This window comes from Mycteria americana, chromosome 5 (assembly GCF_035582795.1).
Source record: "Mycteria americana isolate JAX WOST 10 ecotype Jacksonville Zoo and Gardens chromosome 5, USCA_MyAme_1.0, whole genome shotgun sequence".
NCBI lineage: Eukaryota > Metazoa > Chordata > Aves > Ciconiiformes > Ciconiidae > Mycteria > Mycteria americana.
In genome coordinates this window covers 112,221-129,285 of record NC_134369.1, presented here as the reverse complement: position 1 = coordinate 129,285, position 17,065 = coordinate 112,221, and the positions used below count along the sequence as shown (strand labels likewise).

Sequence of the window (17,065 nt, the reverse complement as noted above, 5' to 3'; positions counted from 1 at the left end):
CCTTTGAAATCATTTTGCAATTTGCAGGAGATGAAGACGACCACACCCACTAATATCTCGCTTCTGGAGAAGATCAGTCCTGCACATTTGGATTCCTCAGCTGTACAAGTACTCTAGCTTCAGCCACGGGGTGGGCAGGGACAGCACAGACATACAACTTTCATCTGCTGCTGGCAGCTACTACCAGGCCTGCTTGGCTGAAGAGGGGAGGACCATATAGCTTTACGTGATGCGCTCTCATGACCTAAAGGTCTAAATCTTTGCCAGCTTAAAGCTAAGGGTAAAAGGAGATGCATCTTTCTGAGGCAGTATCTCCCAAAAGCTTGCTGTTTTGCCTAACAGTGAGAAAATAAGCCCCGAAAACAGAAAATGCAAGAGGCCCAGTAAGAGCTGACATTTATTCAATGCTAATACCTAAAGATTTACAGATACTGAACAGTAACTCTTTTCTTGCCTAGAGAGACAGAAATGCATACCCACTGCTCCACAAGAAACAGCCGCTGCCCACCTCAGTACTTTTTCAGGCTGTATGGCAGACCTAGAACCGATTTGGCACCTGGAAATGGCGGGGAATTCCACACAGCAGAGCTCGTGCGCTTGAAGTAGCGTGGTTTGCTTTTGTAAAAGATGTCCTCCAGCTTGGGGCTTGCAATCACCCCAAAGAGTGCGTCAATGTTGGGAGGGTTGTAGTACTGGTGGATTACAGCTTGGCTAAGCTGGTTCCCTGGAGAAACAAAAGATTAAATTTTCATTATTTTTTTTAATTGAAATTGCTGTGTAGGCTGTTTGCATGCAATGTGTCCCTGCTCTCCTCATCTCTAATCACAAGATTGCAAATGGAAGAAATCCTGCAGTATTTGATGTTTTAAAGCACCCTGTTTGAGCCTAAAGCTTCAGCATAGATCACTTGGAGGGCAAATATCGCATGTACTGAATTCTGTCCAGGAACTAGAATAAATTTGCAAGAGCTAAGGTCTCTCAGCTTTTCTTCCTGCAGATACCGTTAGTTTCCCTGCAACTTCTTAGCTCCCCTGGGGTTGGCGGAATATGAAATTATGGAACTGAGTATTTCAAAACCAGAACAGCCGCCAGTCTGGAGCCTAGCCCGTGACACCTGGCATTACTTTGCTTTTTAAAGATAAATCAATGTCAAGCAGGCTCAAGGCCAGAACAGTAGTTCATAATTACTCCATTCACACTGGCAAAATTACACTAGGGGCTCTGTTAAGTAAGTTTAAAAAGACTATTGTTCCCCGATACTGTCCCATGAAGCTCCCCAAGTGGTAGAGAAGCCCTTGGCTCAGCACTCCAGCCACACTGCTAGAGGTTAGTACTTTTAACTGCAGTGTGCAAGTAGGAGGAGCTGGGCAAAATCTCACACCAGGTCATCTTATCCGCTGGAGCAAAGCTGCAGTAGGGTTTGCTGGGGGCTCTCAGGACAGATTTCAACCTGCTAACACGTACCAGTGGCCCAGGCAGGGATGGGCTTGCGAGGCTGGCTTTCGTCATCAGTAGAGTCATCGCTGTTCAGATCCAGTCCATAGTTGTTTGGATTTATCGTGGGGGGCTTTGGCTCTTTATGGGCCTGGGGAGTCATCTGGTATGAATTGCAGGCAGGTGAATTCTAGAAGACAAATATATCCCACAGGCATCAGATGCAGTAGTACTGCTACGCTTCCGAGCTGCAGCGAGATGCTTGTAGCGCAGAATACCTCAATATTCCACTGCTTGCTTTACTGCATCATAGCAAAGCCTGAAGTTTGGCAGTTCTGAAGTTTTGACTCAAGAACTTCACTCAAGTTCTAAAGTTTTGACCTAATTACAACTTTGCATTGCCTTCTCCTGTTTAATTAGGCACTTAATCGGCTATGTGTGGCATGACCAAGCCAGCAATACATTCATCTAATATAAATACAGCAGTTCCATTCAATTCAAGCAAGGCTTAAATGGAGTTGTTACATCCTCAAAGCTGGAGCCGAGTAATGTGCTTTAAATACTCTGCAACCAAACTTCTGGGCTTGTTAATAATGTTAAGCTGAATATTACCTTGTAGAGAATATGCACATATCAGCTCAGAACAAACCGTACTGTAATTTTGATGGGAACAGCATGACTGAAGGAAATGCCAGTGATGAAGAAAAACTTAAAACTGCAAATCTCACTAGCCATGAAACATAAGTCAGTCCTTAACTAGAGGGACAAGTACCTCAAGAGAGCTGGAAACAGTTTTTCTTCCCCATAAGAGGCTGCCTTCACGGCTTTGTGTCCAGTAACATTAACTCATATTTCACTGGGTTTTGCATTTAAAGATTAAAATATATAGCTTTGGAAGGAGATAAAGGTCCATCTATTTGTCTTCAATGTTCAAGACACGTACCTCACCTCCAGGATCTCCCCAAGTTCCATGGGTAGTGAGGCACAAATGCGATACTATTCCGTAGACTCTGCTGCCATCCTGTGGCTGCTTCCGACTTTGAACTTAAATAACTATTTCAGCATTGCTGCTGCCTGTGAGGCTCATCCAGTATTTAAAGAGCTTCGAAAGGCAAGGCGACTTTAACAGCCGCTGCCTTACCCTGACAACAAGAAAATCCTGGCAAATACTTGCCACTTCCCTTCCCTCCTTTTCACTCCGCAAAAGTCAAATAAATACTCAAGGCCACCAGGAGTCAACCTCAGATAACCAGGAAAAAAGTTTACAGAATCCCTTCATTACTGAAAGGGAATATAAAAAGCAGAGGGTAAAACTGCCCATTGTAACAGCATGTCAGTGCTGGAATCAAAGGTCTCTGATGTCATCCCTTAAAGAAATTGCACCAGAGAGAGCAGAATTACCTCTGTGTTTTCTAGGTGCTCTGTTTGGGCTATATCTTTAGCCTGTTGTTCCTCTAGGAGTTTCTTCTGTTCTTGCTCCTGCCTCTTCATCTCTGCTAGCCTCTGTTCCTCCTGCTGGCAAGCCGACATCACAAATTAATTAATCTTACGAACTAAGCTACGCTGCTAATCCAGGGATCCATTTTTTTGATACACAAAAAAAAAAAATCTAAGCATCTAATTGCAAGTCTTTGTTACTTGTGATGCTAAGGAGCACTTACAGTGAACAAATGCAATGCAACAGTCTGAGCCTTCCTCACCAAAGGGCACAAATTGACCTTCCCATTTAAGAGCATTAGTTGCCTTCCTCTGATAATGCAATGACCTCATGCTTTGAAAAACTCGCTACTGACTTTATCTTTAGGAGATAAACACCAGAAAACAGCTGACCATCTGCAGACAGAAAAGTCTGCGCTAGGGATCTTAGCCTCTCTTTAGACTCATAAACAGTATCTTTAGAGGCCAAGTCATCCCATTGCGCGGTAACAGTCCCAAACAAGCCAAAAGAATCTCGTCCTATGAATGCTTAGTTTTTTCCTGTTGGACCTAAAGGAAACCAAGAGGCTGCTAACTCAAATAGCAGACGTCTAAAACCAAGTGAAATACACCCCGCCCAGTCTTAACAGCAGGACAAGTTGTACACAGGTCTACCACCAGCTGCCTGTCAACTTCACGGAGCTAAGTGGCAGGGTGAGGAGCTCGCTGGGCATGCACGGATCCCCACCAAGGAACTCAGCTCCCTGAAGGTAGCTGGACAACGGCTGGCAGCGTCCTAATACCACAGCTCTGCTAAGTGGAGCGGCGATGATTTCAGGCAAGCATTGGACAATTTCCAATCAACTATTCCAACCTTCTGTTCTTTCTCACAAATCGTCTTAAGTGCAAGTTGTCCCAGATCTTATTTAAACCAAAAAGCAACAGTCCAAATAGCAAAGGGTTTGCTACCAGTTCCCAGCAATTATTGTGTGCAAATCCTTCAGAAGGGACATTCCAAAAGCTACCTGAACACCACCTGTGGGCTTTAGCTCTGCTCCGGTGAAAATGCATGCTGTGAGTTAAGCAAAAACCTGAGCCTATCCAGCTGCAGCTGCTTTATCCAAATAGCATGGACTGCCGAGGCATCAAAAGCTCCCTCTTCAACACCACAAGCAAAAAAGCCTGCTTAGTTAACCTACGCTGGCACGACCATTGCAGAAAATAACCTGACAAAGTCTACAGTCTGTACTTGTGGATCTGCTGAAGGTGGCACAAAATTGAGGTAAAAATTGGTGGTAAAAATTGAGATGTTGCTTCTGAAAAGTCTGGGATGAATTATTGCTTGATATCAAGAGAAGTACAGATACACCTGGGCCACAGAAAGGGGGAAGAGCCAAAAACCTCACTTCAATTCAACGTGTGCGTTATCTGTCCTTTCTTCTTGCACTGCTGCCATCTAAAGAGAGCAAACATACCTTTTTATCCAGAGAACACAGGCTCTGGGTAAAATCTCCTTTGGTTGGCTCAAGTTCAGAAGTGCAACAACTCGCTCCTCAGGGTTCTTGAGAGCTTCACAGCTCAGCTGCTCCTAACAGTACTGGCTACCAAAGTCAGATCCACATGGCTCTACCCATCTACAAAAAGAGAGTACTTACTTCTTTCGTCTCCATCTCGTCATGGAGCTGTTCTTTAGCAGCCAACACTTCCTTCTGCAGGCGAGCAGCCTTCTCCTGCTGTTCACGGAGCCTGAGAACCAAAGCAACAGACCATTACCCTCAAAACTACACGGGGGTACCCTCCCATCCGGTGCCTGCTGCAAACCCCTCTTTCTCACAGCTTTTCAGGGCACTCCCCACCATACTTCCTACATTGAGCCCAGAATTCCTTCTTGGCAGCTCAGTACCCATGATGGTCCAGAGTTGCTCTGACAGCTCAAAGTAGCTCTTCACTGCTTGAGCCTTTCACTAATGCCCTCTGTTCCTGCTTCTTTTCAAAGGCCCAGCACAGAATTTAGTACATAAATTGATATCATCTTACTTTTCTGCCTGGATCCTCTCCTGTTCCTTCTTCCTCTCCAGCTCTCTCTCTGCAGCCAGCTGTTTCTCTCTCTCCTGTTCTGCCTGTCTCTGCTCAGCAATCTTCCTGGCACGTTCCTGCTCCTCTTCTTTCCTCTTCTGCATTAGCTCTTTGTGCCGACGTTCCTCCTCCTCCTGGTAAGCCCAACAAGGCAATTACTCACCTTACATTGTACAGGAACAGGCTCCAGAACAAAGAAGCAGGAACACCTTATTTGACCCAAGTCTCTAGCACCTATCCCTAACACAGCAGGGAAACAACTCAGGCCTAAAGTCCCAGTGCTTTCAAGGTAAGTGCATCATCTCTCCAGCTGTTTCAGTGCTGGCCTTTCCCTGCCTGCAGTGTACCCCAAAGGGCCTAATGGACACCATGCTCTGGATCTCCGAGAGACAGGTGTAACAGATTTTAATACTTGCCGATCCACAAATTAAGATCTTTAGTAAGAATCTGTCCAGAACTGCAGAAGAAACGTGGGTCACAACCACCACTAACAGCTTACAGCACATTGCAAGAGGAAGCAGGAAGCACAACATTGCAGAGAGCTTTAAGGACAAAGCCTCTCTGCTGCACTAATTTTCGCTCAGTTGGTTCGTGTTAGTACTCCCGCGGGATTCCTTGCTTACAAAGACTGTGGCAGATTGCAGCCATTCTAATTGCATGCAGGATGATAGGATGGGCTCCAGCACAGACCTGCTGCAGTGCTTTTTGTTTTCTGGCCTCTTCATCATGCCTGCGTCGGGCCTCTGCTTCTTCCATTTTCTTGGCAGCTGCTTTCTTTTTGGTCTTCTCTTCCGCCAACCTTTCTTCCCGCACCTAAGACACACACGTAGCTAGCTGAATACTTAAGTCTCAGATGGGACAGTTCTCTGTGCATGTGAAATATCGCAGTAGTAAGTCTCAAACATGCAGAGCTCCCACCCTCTCGTGGGGCAAAAACTTCCTTTTTTGCCACCAGGAGCCAATGGGACCTGCGCTCTATTTTAAAAAGGTAGTATTTGGGGAAGTTACCTTCTTTTACGTCTCCACAGGAAGAGATGTAATCTGAGCCTATTCTGGTATTTGTACATCTAATACCACAAAAGCCATCAGAATATATTCTCAGAACCATTAAATAAGAAAAGCAGATGGAGATAATTATAGCAGACAAATGACTGCTATGGTCACGTGCAAATTGTCTGGAAGTCTCAGACACAAGAAAGGCTCTGGAGGAAGTATGTTTATGTTCACCTCTTCATCTGTTAGCCAGATGGGAGAACAACTTCACGTAGATAAAGCCTCAGGGCCATTACGCTGGCTTTACCTACTTGAAGTTCTTCATCTGACTAACAGAGCCTTAATAAAGCCCATTTAGATTCATAATTCTGGAAAAGAAGGGTTTTCATCTGCCATTTGCTGTAACCAAGAGAACGGCAGTCTCTCAGAATCACCAAGTTTCTGGAAAGTTCTTTACTCAACTCTTCTCCAGTTCGTTCTCTAGATTTCAAGCAGCCTCAGTTCCTCCCTTTCTGGAAGGCACACTTGTGTGGCATCATCTACTGCAATACCCAAATAAACTCTACAGGTATATTAGGCCTTACCCTCTCAGTCTTCTCATCAAACAGAGCTATCTTCTGCTCAATGCGCCTTTTCCTCTCTTCCTCTATTTGCTCTGCCCGTTCCCGAGCTTGCAACACTTTGCGCAGGCGCTCCTCACGCTTCCTATAGGACACAGGGCAACTTTATCATTGTAGTCCAGCTAGATGAGTTCCTTACAACTCAAATACAAGGCCAAGAGACACAGCCCTTGGGCAGCATGAAATTCAATGAACCAAATACACCATTCATTTAAACGTTAGCAATATTTTTAAGCTCCATCTGAGACAGAGGACTTAAGATGAAAAGCTGAAGAAGCAGTCAACTAGGATAGTTAACTTTTTATTAGCATTCTAGATAGGTACTATGAGAACAAATACTGTCTTTGCGGTGTGAGAGCAAGCAGACAAGAATTTTTGCTGCATGTATGGACTTTGCAAGATAAAAGACCTAGATATAGGGACCTACAGGTGCAGAGAGAGCAGTCCAGACAAGGCAGAAAGCATATACTCACAGCTTTGCCTCTTCTAGTCGCCGTTTCTTTTCTTCCTCCAGTTTTTGTTTTCTCAGCTGCTCAGCTTCTTGCTTTTTCCTCAGAGTCTCTAGCTTCTGTCTCTCCTTTTCCTGAGGTGGATTGAAATGTGATTATACCCACCTGCCAGGGCTTCTTTCTACCTCATCTTGCTCAGGTTAAGTAAGGGCCCAGAGATAACACCAAGGAACTGCAGCCAGAACCAAGGGATGGCAACAAGCCTGAAACAGAGCTCAGGTAGCCTGTGATGTGGTCGTGGATGCTTGGGAACAGATGCGATGGAAAACAAGGCAGTGGTGTTAATCTCAGAGAGCAAGAAAAGAAGCTGGGAAGTTGCCTGAAGTCCAGGCAGCTTCCGCAGAGATTGCAGACAGACAGCACTGTGATTTATGTTGGTGAAAAGAACCACAAAAGCAGTGCTAATGCTTGGCAGTGATACTGACTTCCTACAGCGAGGGTAGGGGACAGATGGTGCTCTAGGAAACACCTTGCTTACTTCAACTCAGAGCTCCCACTGGCGTCTTTGCTTCCCACAAAGCTTTATCTCATGGTAAACCACCACCATTTAGACAGAGTGCTCGCAGCTCGCTTCAAGCACACAATCAGCCCCATATATCATCTAGACAGAAATGCAGGGCATTTTTCTCATTTTCCTAAACGGGCCAGCTAACTCAGCCTAAGTATACTGCCAATTAGAAGAGCAAGATCCAGCCATCACTGCAGTCACAGCAAACAGATTAAGATAAACTATTTTCATGCCAGATTTGATGCAGATGCCTAATTATGCCAGGCCTGGTCTTAGTACAAACCCATAGATAAACACAGTGAAATATTCAAGTGATTACCTTATGTTGGGCTCCATGTTGTAAATGGTGTTATTAGTATCCAAACGGGCTAATTTAAAACTAATAATTATATCTTATTGCTCTGGTGCTATTTAATTACGTTTAGCCCTCACATAGAAAAAATCCTGAGAGAAGTTGCCTGCACGACTAAGCAGTACGACCGTGACAGCTTTCAGCAATACAAAGAAGTTCTGGTATTAGGTTGCCAGACAGAAGCTAGATGCAGGAAAACCAGTTTCTGCAGTATGCCCTCCTCTCCCTCCCCAACTCTCCTGCAAGTGAAAACAAGCCTTCGAACTACCTTATTTTGCAGGCAAGTTGTTGGGTATTAGAAGTATGAGCAATCTACACTCGGCATGCCAGCTTCTAGCACGTCCCTAGGCGCGTCCGTGAAGCTACACCCTGGTACTTGCCTGACACTGTCAGAGCGCTATTCTGGAATAGCGACTAGAGCACGCTGATTGAAACCTGCTTTTCCTTGAACACGGACTTCTCTTCTGAGTTAAATACCAAATCTAAATGCAGATCAGGTAAGAGTGAGGGCTGCCCATCAGTGATGCCGGTAGTATTCCTACTGCAAGTCCAGCCCAGGTAATTAAGTGATCATGACTTATGACCAAACTGTCCTGTGCAAGCAGAACACAGGGAAAACCAACTCCCTTTGGAAATCTAGCACCAGATCTTCTCAAACCCCATCCGCCCAAACAACCACTCTGCTTGGGGTACAGGAGCTTCCCCTGGGATGCTGTAAATACACTGTGGTATTGCATAGGTAGAGGCATCTGCCTGCAAACAACAAAGGTGTGTTGTTTGTCTTTGCTGGTTGCAATAATTATATTACGTTGATATTGATGCCTATTAGATTTGGACACTGGCATACTTGTCTCACTGACCCAGCAGTCTCCTATTCAGGACAGCCTCATGTTTCTTCCTGCTTCAAAGGTCTGAAAAACCTCAGAACATCAGAAGTTTGAATTTAAGAGGCATTTGCCCAGATCTCACTCCTCAGAAAAGTCTTAGAAAAGTGACTTTGGATGTGCACAGTTCAGTTGTATATACACCTCAGCTGCAGTATTCAAAATCCCCTTGATTTTCATTTCCCAGTTTTCCTTCCCAACTGTTACTTGCTAATACCACAGGGGAATGCTACGGTAATAAAGCTTACAGTCCAAATTAGAACTCTTTAGGAAGCTGACTAATCACAATTTTATTTACTTTATGTAAGTGTAAACAGACAGCTTAAAATTACTTCTTAGTTTAATATGGGTTGAAAAGTTTCTTTCACGTCTGTGCTTTAACTTAGACACCCATCAGACCGTCACGTACTAGCTTATAACCGTCTCGTCTTACCTTGGGATCAGATTGGAGAGGAGTGTTGTACCTGATAAAAGATTTTATTACTCCATTTCTCCCCACAGAGCTTGGCGTCATGAGGAGCTGGTTCTTCTGCACAGTGTGCAAAAATGTTTTGAAAGGACGTACAACCTATGAGAGGAATGCCAAAAACAATCCTCAGGAGCGTGAGTAAGAAACAGGTCGGTGAAATACATCAGGGTTACAAAGATCTTACTTTGCTGGCTGGAAAGGTAGGGGATGGGGTCTTTCTTCTCGGAGGAGAAAGTCCTCCATCTTCTGCTTGCTGATTGTCATAGCGTTCATCCACAGCTCTTTTGTAACTTGGCTTTCTCCTGTGAGAAAAATATAGTCCATCACACACAGCAAAGCGTCCTGAGTGTCTCAAAGTCAGGTTTAAAAAACGGTCATAAAACTATGCTAGCTTAAAAGATGTTTCATTGTGCATACACAAGTAGATATCCAATAAAAAAATTTCTAATGTGATAGAAGATACAAATTAAATCCTTTTTTCATAGAGGCAGAGAAAACTTATTGCAAAAGTTTCATAGTCACAAAGCACTGAAGTCATTTAACAATGTTTCAGTGTGGAACCTGCTTTGAACTGGACTACAGATCTCCAGAGGCACCTTCCAACCAGAATGATTCTATGAACATACCTGGCACTCTGGGGTGGTTCCTGGGTCTCCCCATTCTTATTTAAGTTATTTTCTGAAAGAAAACATAGTTACACAGTTAGTTCTAGCAGAAGAAAAATCCCTTCCAACACAGCTTTGAAAGCAGACAACAGATTTAGCAGCTCACTAAATAACAAAAAAACCTGCCATGAATTACGCACAGCAGGACCTTTCTTGCTTTCAGCAAGCAACTGCCCAGCGCCATTCAAACCTAGAAATACAAAATAAAGCAAAGCTGTCTACAGTAACCTGTGGTGTGCAGTTTGCACTAATGCAGTGCTATTGTGTTCTGCACAGACACAGAGCAACTGCTTGCTTCAGAAACAGGGTCCGACTAGGCCTCCCGTAACCTGGACAACACGCATCCCTCCATCTTCGTTTGCAGGTGCTTCCCAGGATGGAAAGTAACTCCAGCACAGAACCTCCTAACTGCTAATCTCTTGAAACAAATCCTCGCTTGTCAAAGATTAGATGAGTCTTTCAAACTGGGCTCTCAAATTAACTAGCCAATCTTTCAAACTTCCCAGTCAGCCTCCCAACAAAGCGATGACTTTTTAAAATTCTGCCACAAAAATCCTCTGGAAGCTACCGTTGTTGCTTGTCTCCTGCGGCTGTTCGTTTCTGCTGATGGTTCGAGAGCGAAGTGACATTTGCGGACTTTGGGGATTCTGTAGGAAAAGAAATGGGTTTCAGCACAATTCTCACACAGAAACAGCTAATTACTGTTTCAAATCGTGATGTCATTCTGACAAGGACACTGTCTGCAATATTACCAGAGAACGCAAAACCGCATGCATAGTATAAAGTATTGGTGCCAGTACCCGAGGTGAAGTCCTAACCTCCAGCTGTGAAAAATACCTCAGGACACCATCTTGGTAAATTCCTTGATGGCGCATCATCACTAGAAGCACAGTTGTTAACAGAACACAAGTATCTGCAACGAGGGACTGACTGCTTAAACTGAACAAACTCATAAACTATTAAGGACAAAAGCATTTCAAGTTGGAAATCTGTTTATGCTTACTGGACTTCTGGCAGACAGTCAGGCAGCGCTCATTTTACTTAGCAGTGATGAATGGACAAACAGGGAGACGGCAAAGACAAAGAGCTCATTTCCTTAATGTATCTGCTTCTGTTATGAATGTGATATGCATTGCTATTTGCCACCTTTGCACTTACACTGATACAAAATTCTGTTGTGATAATGGTTTTATATGCCTGGGAGAGAGCAGGCACGGCTTTTGAGATCTGCACTCTGCTAGCAATACAAGCATTAACTCCACTCCCCAAACCCACGCTGGCCAGCATGTGGGCTGGCAGACACAAAGGACTTGCAAAGAGAAGAAAAAAGCAGTATGGAAACTTTATCCTCCCCAAACGCTTCCGTAGAGTCTTATCCTAAGGCTAGGTATAGGGAGCATCTTGTAGCCCAAAAGAAGGACATAATTAATTTGAGATCAGGCCTGAGGAAAATCTGGCCTTTAAGTAACAGCATGCATACAGGTACTGTCTTTATACATTCCTACGGACAAAGATATTTTCTGGTTTGAGAAGGCTGCTGAGTCACCGCATTTTCACACTGCTTACAGCTCCCAAAGGAAGTCTCTGGCAGAAACCAAACCATGTTTGGTTTGCTAAGAAAACTGCCGATAGATAGATAGGGTAAGGTAACCTGGTGACATAGGCTAAGAATGGGACAGGCTACAAGGTCCCACTCCCAACAGCAGTGGTATAGAAATAAAAGATGAGGATCAAGGATAGATCAAACACACTACATGGACTAGACTGTATTTATAAATCCATCAGGGTACAGAAACAAAGGATACGAGTCCTCTATTCGCAGATCTGCAAAGCAGTCTGTTCATATCTCTCTTCTCTCCATTTTCCCTTTAATCTGTCCTACAATTGTAACTCAGGCAAGCTAAAAATCCAGAGGCACTTGAAACTTTTGCAGATCTACTGACAAGCGCAGCCATAAAAGCATGTATAAGCCTGTCCTTGCTTACAGAAGCACTTAAGGCCACAGAGCACCACTCCATTAATTCAGTCTTTGCTTATTGAAAATTACTCTGGACAAAACACTGACATAATCCTGGGATTTCTTCCTCAGTAGGGCAGTGAGAATTGTGGAGGGATATGTTTTGAGCTGAATGATATTCACAAATTTCTGTGGTTGTCTTAAGACAAACTGACAAACTTTGAATAATCTGCAGGACTAACAAAAAGGTCAAAAGAAGCTTTTAAAATACAGAAATAGTAATAGTGTACAAACTCTGTCCAACTGAAAAAAACTGCCCTGAATTATAAGAAGGTGATTTCTCTGTATAGATTCAGGATTGAATTTTCATACAACTGATCTCTAGCAAGAGGCTAAGAAGCAAGAGCCAGAAAGCAGGCCTCTACTCCGAATGCCAGCGATACCAAGGTCGGTATTCAGCTCTGGTGTGCAGCAACCCATCATTTACATTTAAATATATTTATGCAAAATGACAGAGAATGCTATTTTCCAGTCAAAGTTAGCCTTAGCTTTGAAAGCATCTGAGCCTGTGACACCATACTGACAAGAATTCCCCTACCTGCATCCAAAATAAGCCTTGGGTCACATGTGCTCATTTTCCAAATAAAACTTTACTGGGTTTTGTTTTGCAATTTTGGAACGTTGCGATTAAAACAGACTTGACAACCTCAGACTTTCTCTAGTCTGTGTATCGGAACCAGGGAGGCTATGGATAGGCTCACGCACGTATGCGAGCCGAGCACTCTGTGCCTTCTTTATTCAAGTGCTATGCAGCAGGTTGACTGAGTCCAGCGATCTGTGGCCAGAGCTCCTAATTCCCCAATAACAAATGAGAGGAGTATTCAACACATTTTGCTCATAAGTCCAAACAAAGAGAAATGCTTTTACTCTCTGCCTAAATCTTACCAACTTGGAGGGGGTACAAGGTCCAGGAGGAGGCCTAGGGAGAAAAAAAAAAAAAAAGGCAGCCATGTTTAATAACATCAAGGAAACTGGGAAGCCACTTGTTATCTGCAAGCAGTGCATTTTATACCAAGAATGCCACTGTCAAAAAATCCTCCAAGCAGGATATTAAGGATAAAGAAATATCTTAAAGTAGTCTCACCCAGTCTTGAGAACTGTTTCTTCATCCTCTGGCACCTCTCCAGAGCTGGAGACTGCAAGAAAAGAAAAGAAATGGCAGAGCTATAACGTATGGGTGCAGGCCAAGACTCTTTGCAGGAGCAAAGTTCACTCAAAGCTGCTGTAGGGGCATTTGCTCTGCCTCCTGGGTTACTGCCTGCAATTCAAATGCGTGCTGCTACAAGTAAGGGCAGCTGAAGATACCTAAGTAGCACTAGAGAAAAGGCTGCCTGCAATTTTAATATATGAAAACAGATATTTTCAATTATAGATGAGTTCAAAGTGGTATTCAATGAGCTTGCATTAAGAGTGAGTAGGTTTGGGCTTAGACTCATTTTGCAGGGCCATGTCCAGATATTAGCAGTAGTTAAAACCAGCATTATTTACAGTCAGAGTACTGCTTCCTGCTAAGCAATCCAGCTGGCTCAGTGGTAGCTAGCTTTTAAGTACCAGCACAGCCGGAAACTGCTGTTAATAATTAAGAAGGCGATGCAGCTTCAGCCTGAGTGGAGTACACAAGGGCAGACTTTGCATAGTCAGAGCATGCGAGCATGCACGCTGCTCCCACGCTTCCATTGCGGATGTTACCGAAGGAAGCACAAACACATGTGCTGTACACGTATCCAGTGCAAGATCTGATGCATTCGAGACACGGCAGACACACTCTGCAGTCAATTAAGGTGCTTTGGGCTTTCAAGCATTAACGAGCTTAACTGGAGCTGCTTGAAACATCTCAGTTCCTCTCCTTACACCCAGAAATTTTGACTAGGCAGAAGAACAATCGTGTCAAGTAGTCCAGAGGGAAGAAATAAAGCCTCCCTTAAACCGCCCAGGTAGTCCAGACCCAGACAATGCAGACTGATCATTTGAACTGGGTAGATAAAGCTACTTCAGTGCCTCTTCAGAATTTCAGATGAGAGGACTTCCCTAGGGTTTCATTTTGTACCGAGGGAGCCCTCAGCACTGCGCTTGGAAACTTACACAGAACTCCACACTACCCTGTCACCAGCACAGGAAACCCTGCACTGGGGACTGCAGTGCTCTGGTTCTGGAAAAACATTCAACTAGAACACTTACATTGGTATGGAAAAACCACCACAGTGCTTCTCCAAATATATCCTTCTACAGCAAAACCAGGATAACTCTTCAAGAAAAGTCAGTGTTACACAGCACAAAGCCCACGTAGCTAGGACTGTGCAGATGAACATGTTACAGTAATGTTATGTCAGCTGCATTAATTCTCCCTTCAAATAAAGAAGCGTGCTGTGCGAAAGAGCCAACCTCTCCTCAGCATCAAATTGCGTGGAAGAGGTTCTCGTGCGTCACCTGCATTTCAGGAGCCATTTACTAGTCCACCACTTCCTCACCACTTCTTTCCCTCAGCTTGAAAAAAAAGAGAGGCTATACCCATCGCTTTGTTCTCCTGCACTAAATCCAACGCTTGCATCCCAGTAGCACAGAAGAACGTTTAAATCAGTTTGTCCTTCACTGAAACCTGTCTCTATTGCAAACTGTAAAAGCTTGGAAGACTTTTAATAAATTTATAAAGTTCAGCCTAAAAATTCCCTTCTCAAAAGAGAAGCTCTAGAACTAGCAGCCAGATTCTGTTTAAATAGCAGTGAATTTGGGATAGCTACCTCATTTCCCAGAAAACATGCAGGCCTTTGTGAGAGCCCATAGCCCTCTTAAGCAGCCACCAGCAGCAACCAGCCCTGTTCACCAGCTTCCTCTTTAACTTTGCAAGCTACCACCACAGACACGCAGAAGACATTAAGGCTGTTCTCCCAGTTGATTTACAAGGCTGAATTCACAGGTCACGAACTGGCACAGTTACCTGGGTTTCTCTATTCACGCAGGTCTCTAGAAAGCCAGTTAGAACATCCATGCCGAATTGCAGCTTGTCTAGCCTAGGAGGATCAGCTGCTGCACCCAAACTGAAGAACTACCCCCATAACAGTGTTTTCCTTCAGCAGCGAAGAGCAGCAGATCAACAAAAAGAGCAGGAATGGTGCCAAGCAAACGCATCTGGTGACACTCAAACTTACCATCCATGCGACTGGATGACACGGATGACTTTCGAGCTGCCTTCCTCTTGATCATTGTCCTGGTGACAGATCTCCGGATCATACTTTCCCTCTTGCTGGCTAATGAGTACTTCTCTGCCAAGGAGGTTCTGCGAGTCATGGAAGTTTTACCCATCAGACTTCTGCGCACTGAGCGACGGCTCAGCCTAGAGCCTGTCGGAGTACCTGGGTTATCCTTTATGCGCTGGGAAGGCTCCTTATCAGGCCCCTCTTGTACCTGAGCAGAGTCATCTACCTCCTCCAGCCCAGGCTCTTCACTTAAAATGACTGTAGTATTAGCTGCCTTTGCTGTTGTCCTGGTTTCAGACAGCTTTAGCTTGAGCGCAGCCTCGCTTTCTCCTGCATCGTTTGCCTCGGGGGTATGAGGGACCACGAGCTCAGAGGCTGCAGGCACAGGCGGCGGTTTGGCAACCCTGCTTTCCTTGGGAGGACCATCATCTGAGCTCAAGAGGATGGTCGTGGAGAGCTTCTCTGCTGGTTTAGAGAGACTCTTCTGGAGGTGTATCTCAGTGCTAATGTGGTCACTGACAGCAGCTTCTACTAAGGGAACCTTCCCTTCTGCTTGCTGGGCAGGAGGGGTCTCGGGAATGACCTGTGAGCTTTTAGCAGATGTTGCAGCCTGGGATCTTGTCACACAGTGAGGTGGAGAGACTTCTTTGGCCTCAGCCCTGATTAGTTCCAGGTTTTCTTTATTGCGGAGTCGTTGAGAATATCGTGCGGAGGGTACCAGTTTGAGACTGCTATTCCTCCTTCTAGATAATCTAACAACAGAAACAGGGCATTAGACTAGAACTGGATTCAGGAATAGACCAGAACTACTATCAAAAGCGTCCATCTGCAGATCCCTGACCGAAAGCACAGGAAGCAGAAATAGCCTGTCTACATACTTATTTGGAAGGTCCCTGTCCAACGGGCCGCTGCTGCTCTGTAAGCCCGTGCTGGAGAGAGCAGGTGGCTCGAAGCTCTTCCACGCACAAACGGGAACGCACAGAGAAACAAAGCTAAAACACCTGGGACGAGCCCCTCCGAGAGCTCAGTACGCACGGAGCTGCAGAAAGCGGCTCATGCAGAAAGTAACCGAGGTGCGCAATCCCTCGAGAGCAGAAGAGAGAACGAGAGAAAGAGGAAACGCAGAGATACAAAACGGAGCGGTGGCAAACAGCAGGACTCGCCAGGAGAGCCCTGGTGCCACCACACGCCCAGGCCAGCAGGCTGAGCGCGCCCCGGGCCGCGGCGTCTGGCCAGCCCTTTAAGGCCGGGATGGCGGGGGAGCCCCGGGGCAGACGCGGCGGGGAGGAGATTATCTTCGTGCCTCCTCTCGCAGCGGATTTTTGCGGCCTCCCGCGAGCCCCCCACCTCCCTCAGGCGCCGAGGGAAGCCGCTGGGCTCCGCCGGCAGCCGGCCCGCCCCCTCCTCCCAAGCGGCACTTGCCGGGTTCCAGCTCCCCCGGCTCCCGGCCCCACGGGAGGGCCCCGGCGGGCCTACCTCTTCCTGCCCAGCTCCTGGTTCTCCTCCTGCAGGACCGAAAGGCGCTTCCTCCGCTGCCGGTTCTTCTGCGACGGCGTCTTGGGCATCAGCTCCGGCTCGTCGCTGTAGTGGCTGCGAGGGGAAGGGAAGAGGCGGGAGGGTCAGCGCGGGGAGCGGCCGGTAACGGCCCGGTGCGGGCGGCGGTCGGTCGGTACCTGCTGAACATCCTGGCCGCCTCCTCGCGGATCTCCTCCAGCCACACCAGGTCGGTGTCGTCCACCTGCCGCAGGAACTCCGCCAGCCGCCGGTTGCATACCGCCGGCAGCTGCGCCGGGCCCGCCGCCGCCATCATCGCCTCAGCCGCCCCTGCCCCAACCGCCCGCGCGCGCCCCCGACCCGGCCCCGCCGCCCGCCTGGAATTCAAACCTAGCGCCCGCCTTCCGCCCCGCCAACGTCACCGCCCGCCAGCC

General features: G+C 46.1%; 1 protein-coding gene across 2 annotated transcripts; it reads right to left on the bottom strand.

The window, feature by feature from the left end:
• Window positions 1-384: 384 nt before the first annotated feature.
• On the bottom strand, window positions 385-16,992 carry INCENP (inner centromere protein). Of its 2 annotated transcripts, XM_075501692.1 has the most exons (17): window positions 16,811-16,992; window positions 16,614-16,727; window positions 15,090-15,889; window positions 13,028-13,079; window positions 12,829-12,862; window positions 10,495-10,573; window positions 9,888-9,939; window positions 9,446-9,563; window positions 9,226-9,360; window positions 7,013-7,122; window positions 6,504-6,624; window positions 5,617-5,739; window positions 4,888-5,060; window positions 4,506-4,596; window positions 2,836-2,949; window positions 1,465-1,624; window positions 385-724 (listed from the first exon to the last, which is right to left on the bottom strand). In XM_075501692.1, exons 1-17 carry the CDS (start codon window positions 16,945-16,947, stop codon window positions 510-512), a joined length of 2,628 nt encoding a protein of 875 aa, XP_075357807.1. In that variant the 5' UTR covers window positions 16,948-16,992; the 3' UTR covers window positions 385-509. The 2 variants fall into 2 exon arrangements, with proteins under 2 accessions (XP_075357807.1, XP_075357808.1); XM_075501693.1 differs by lacking the exon at window positions 2,836-2,949.
• Window positions 16,993-17,065: the final 73 nt, after the last annotated feature.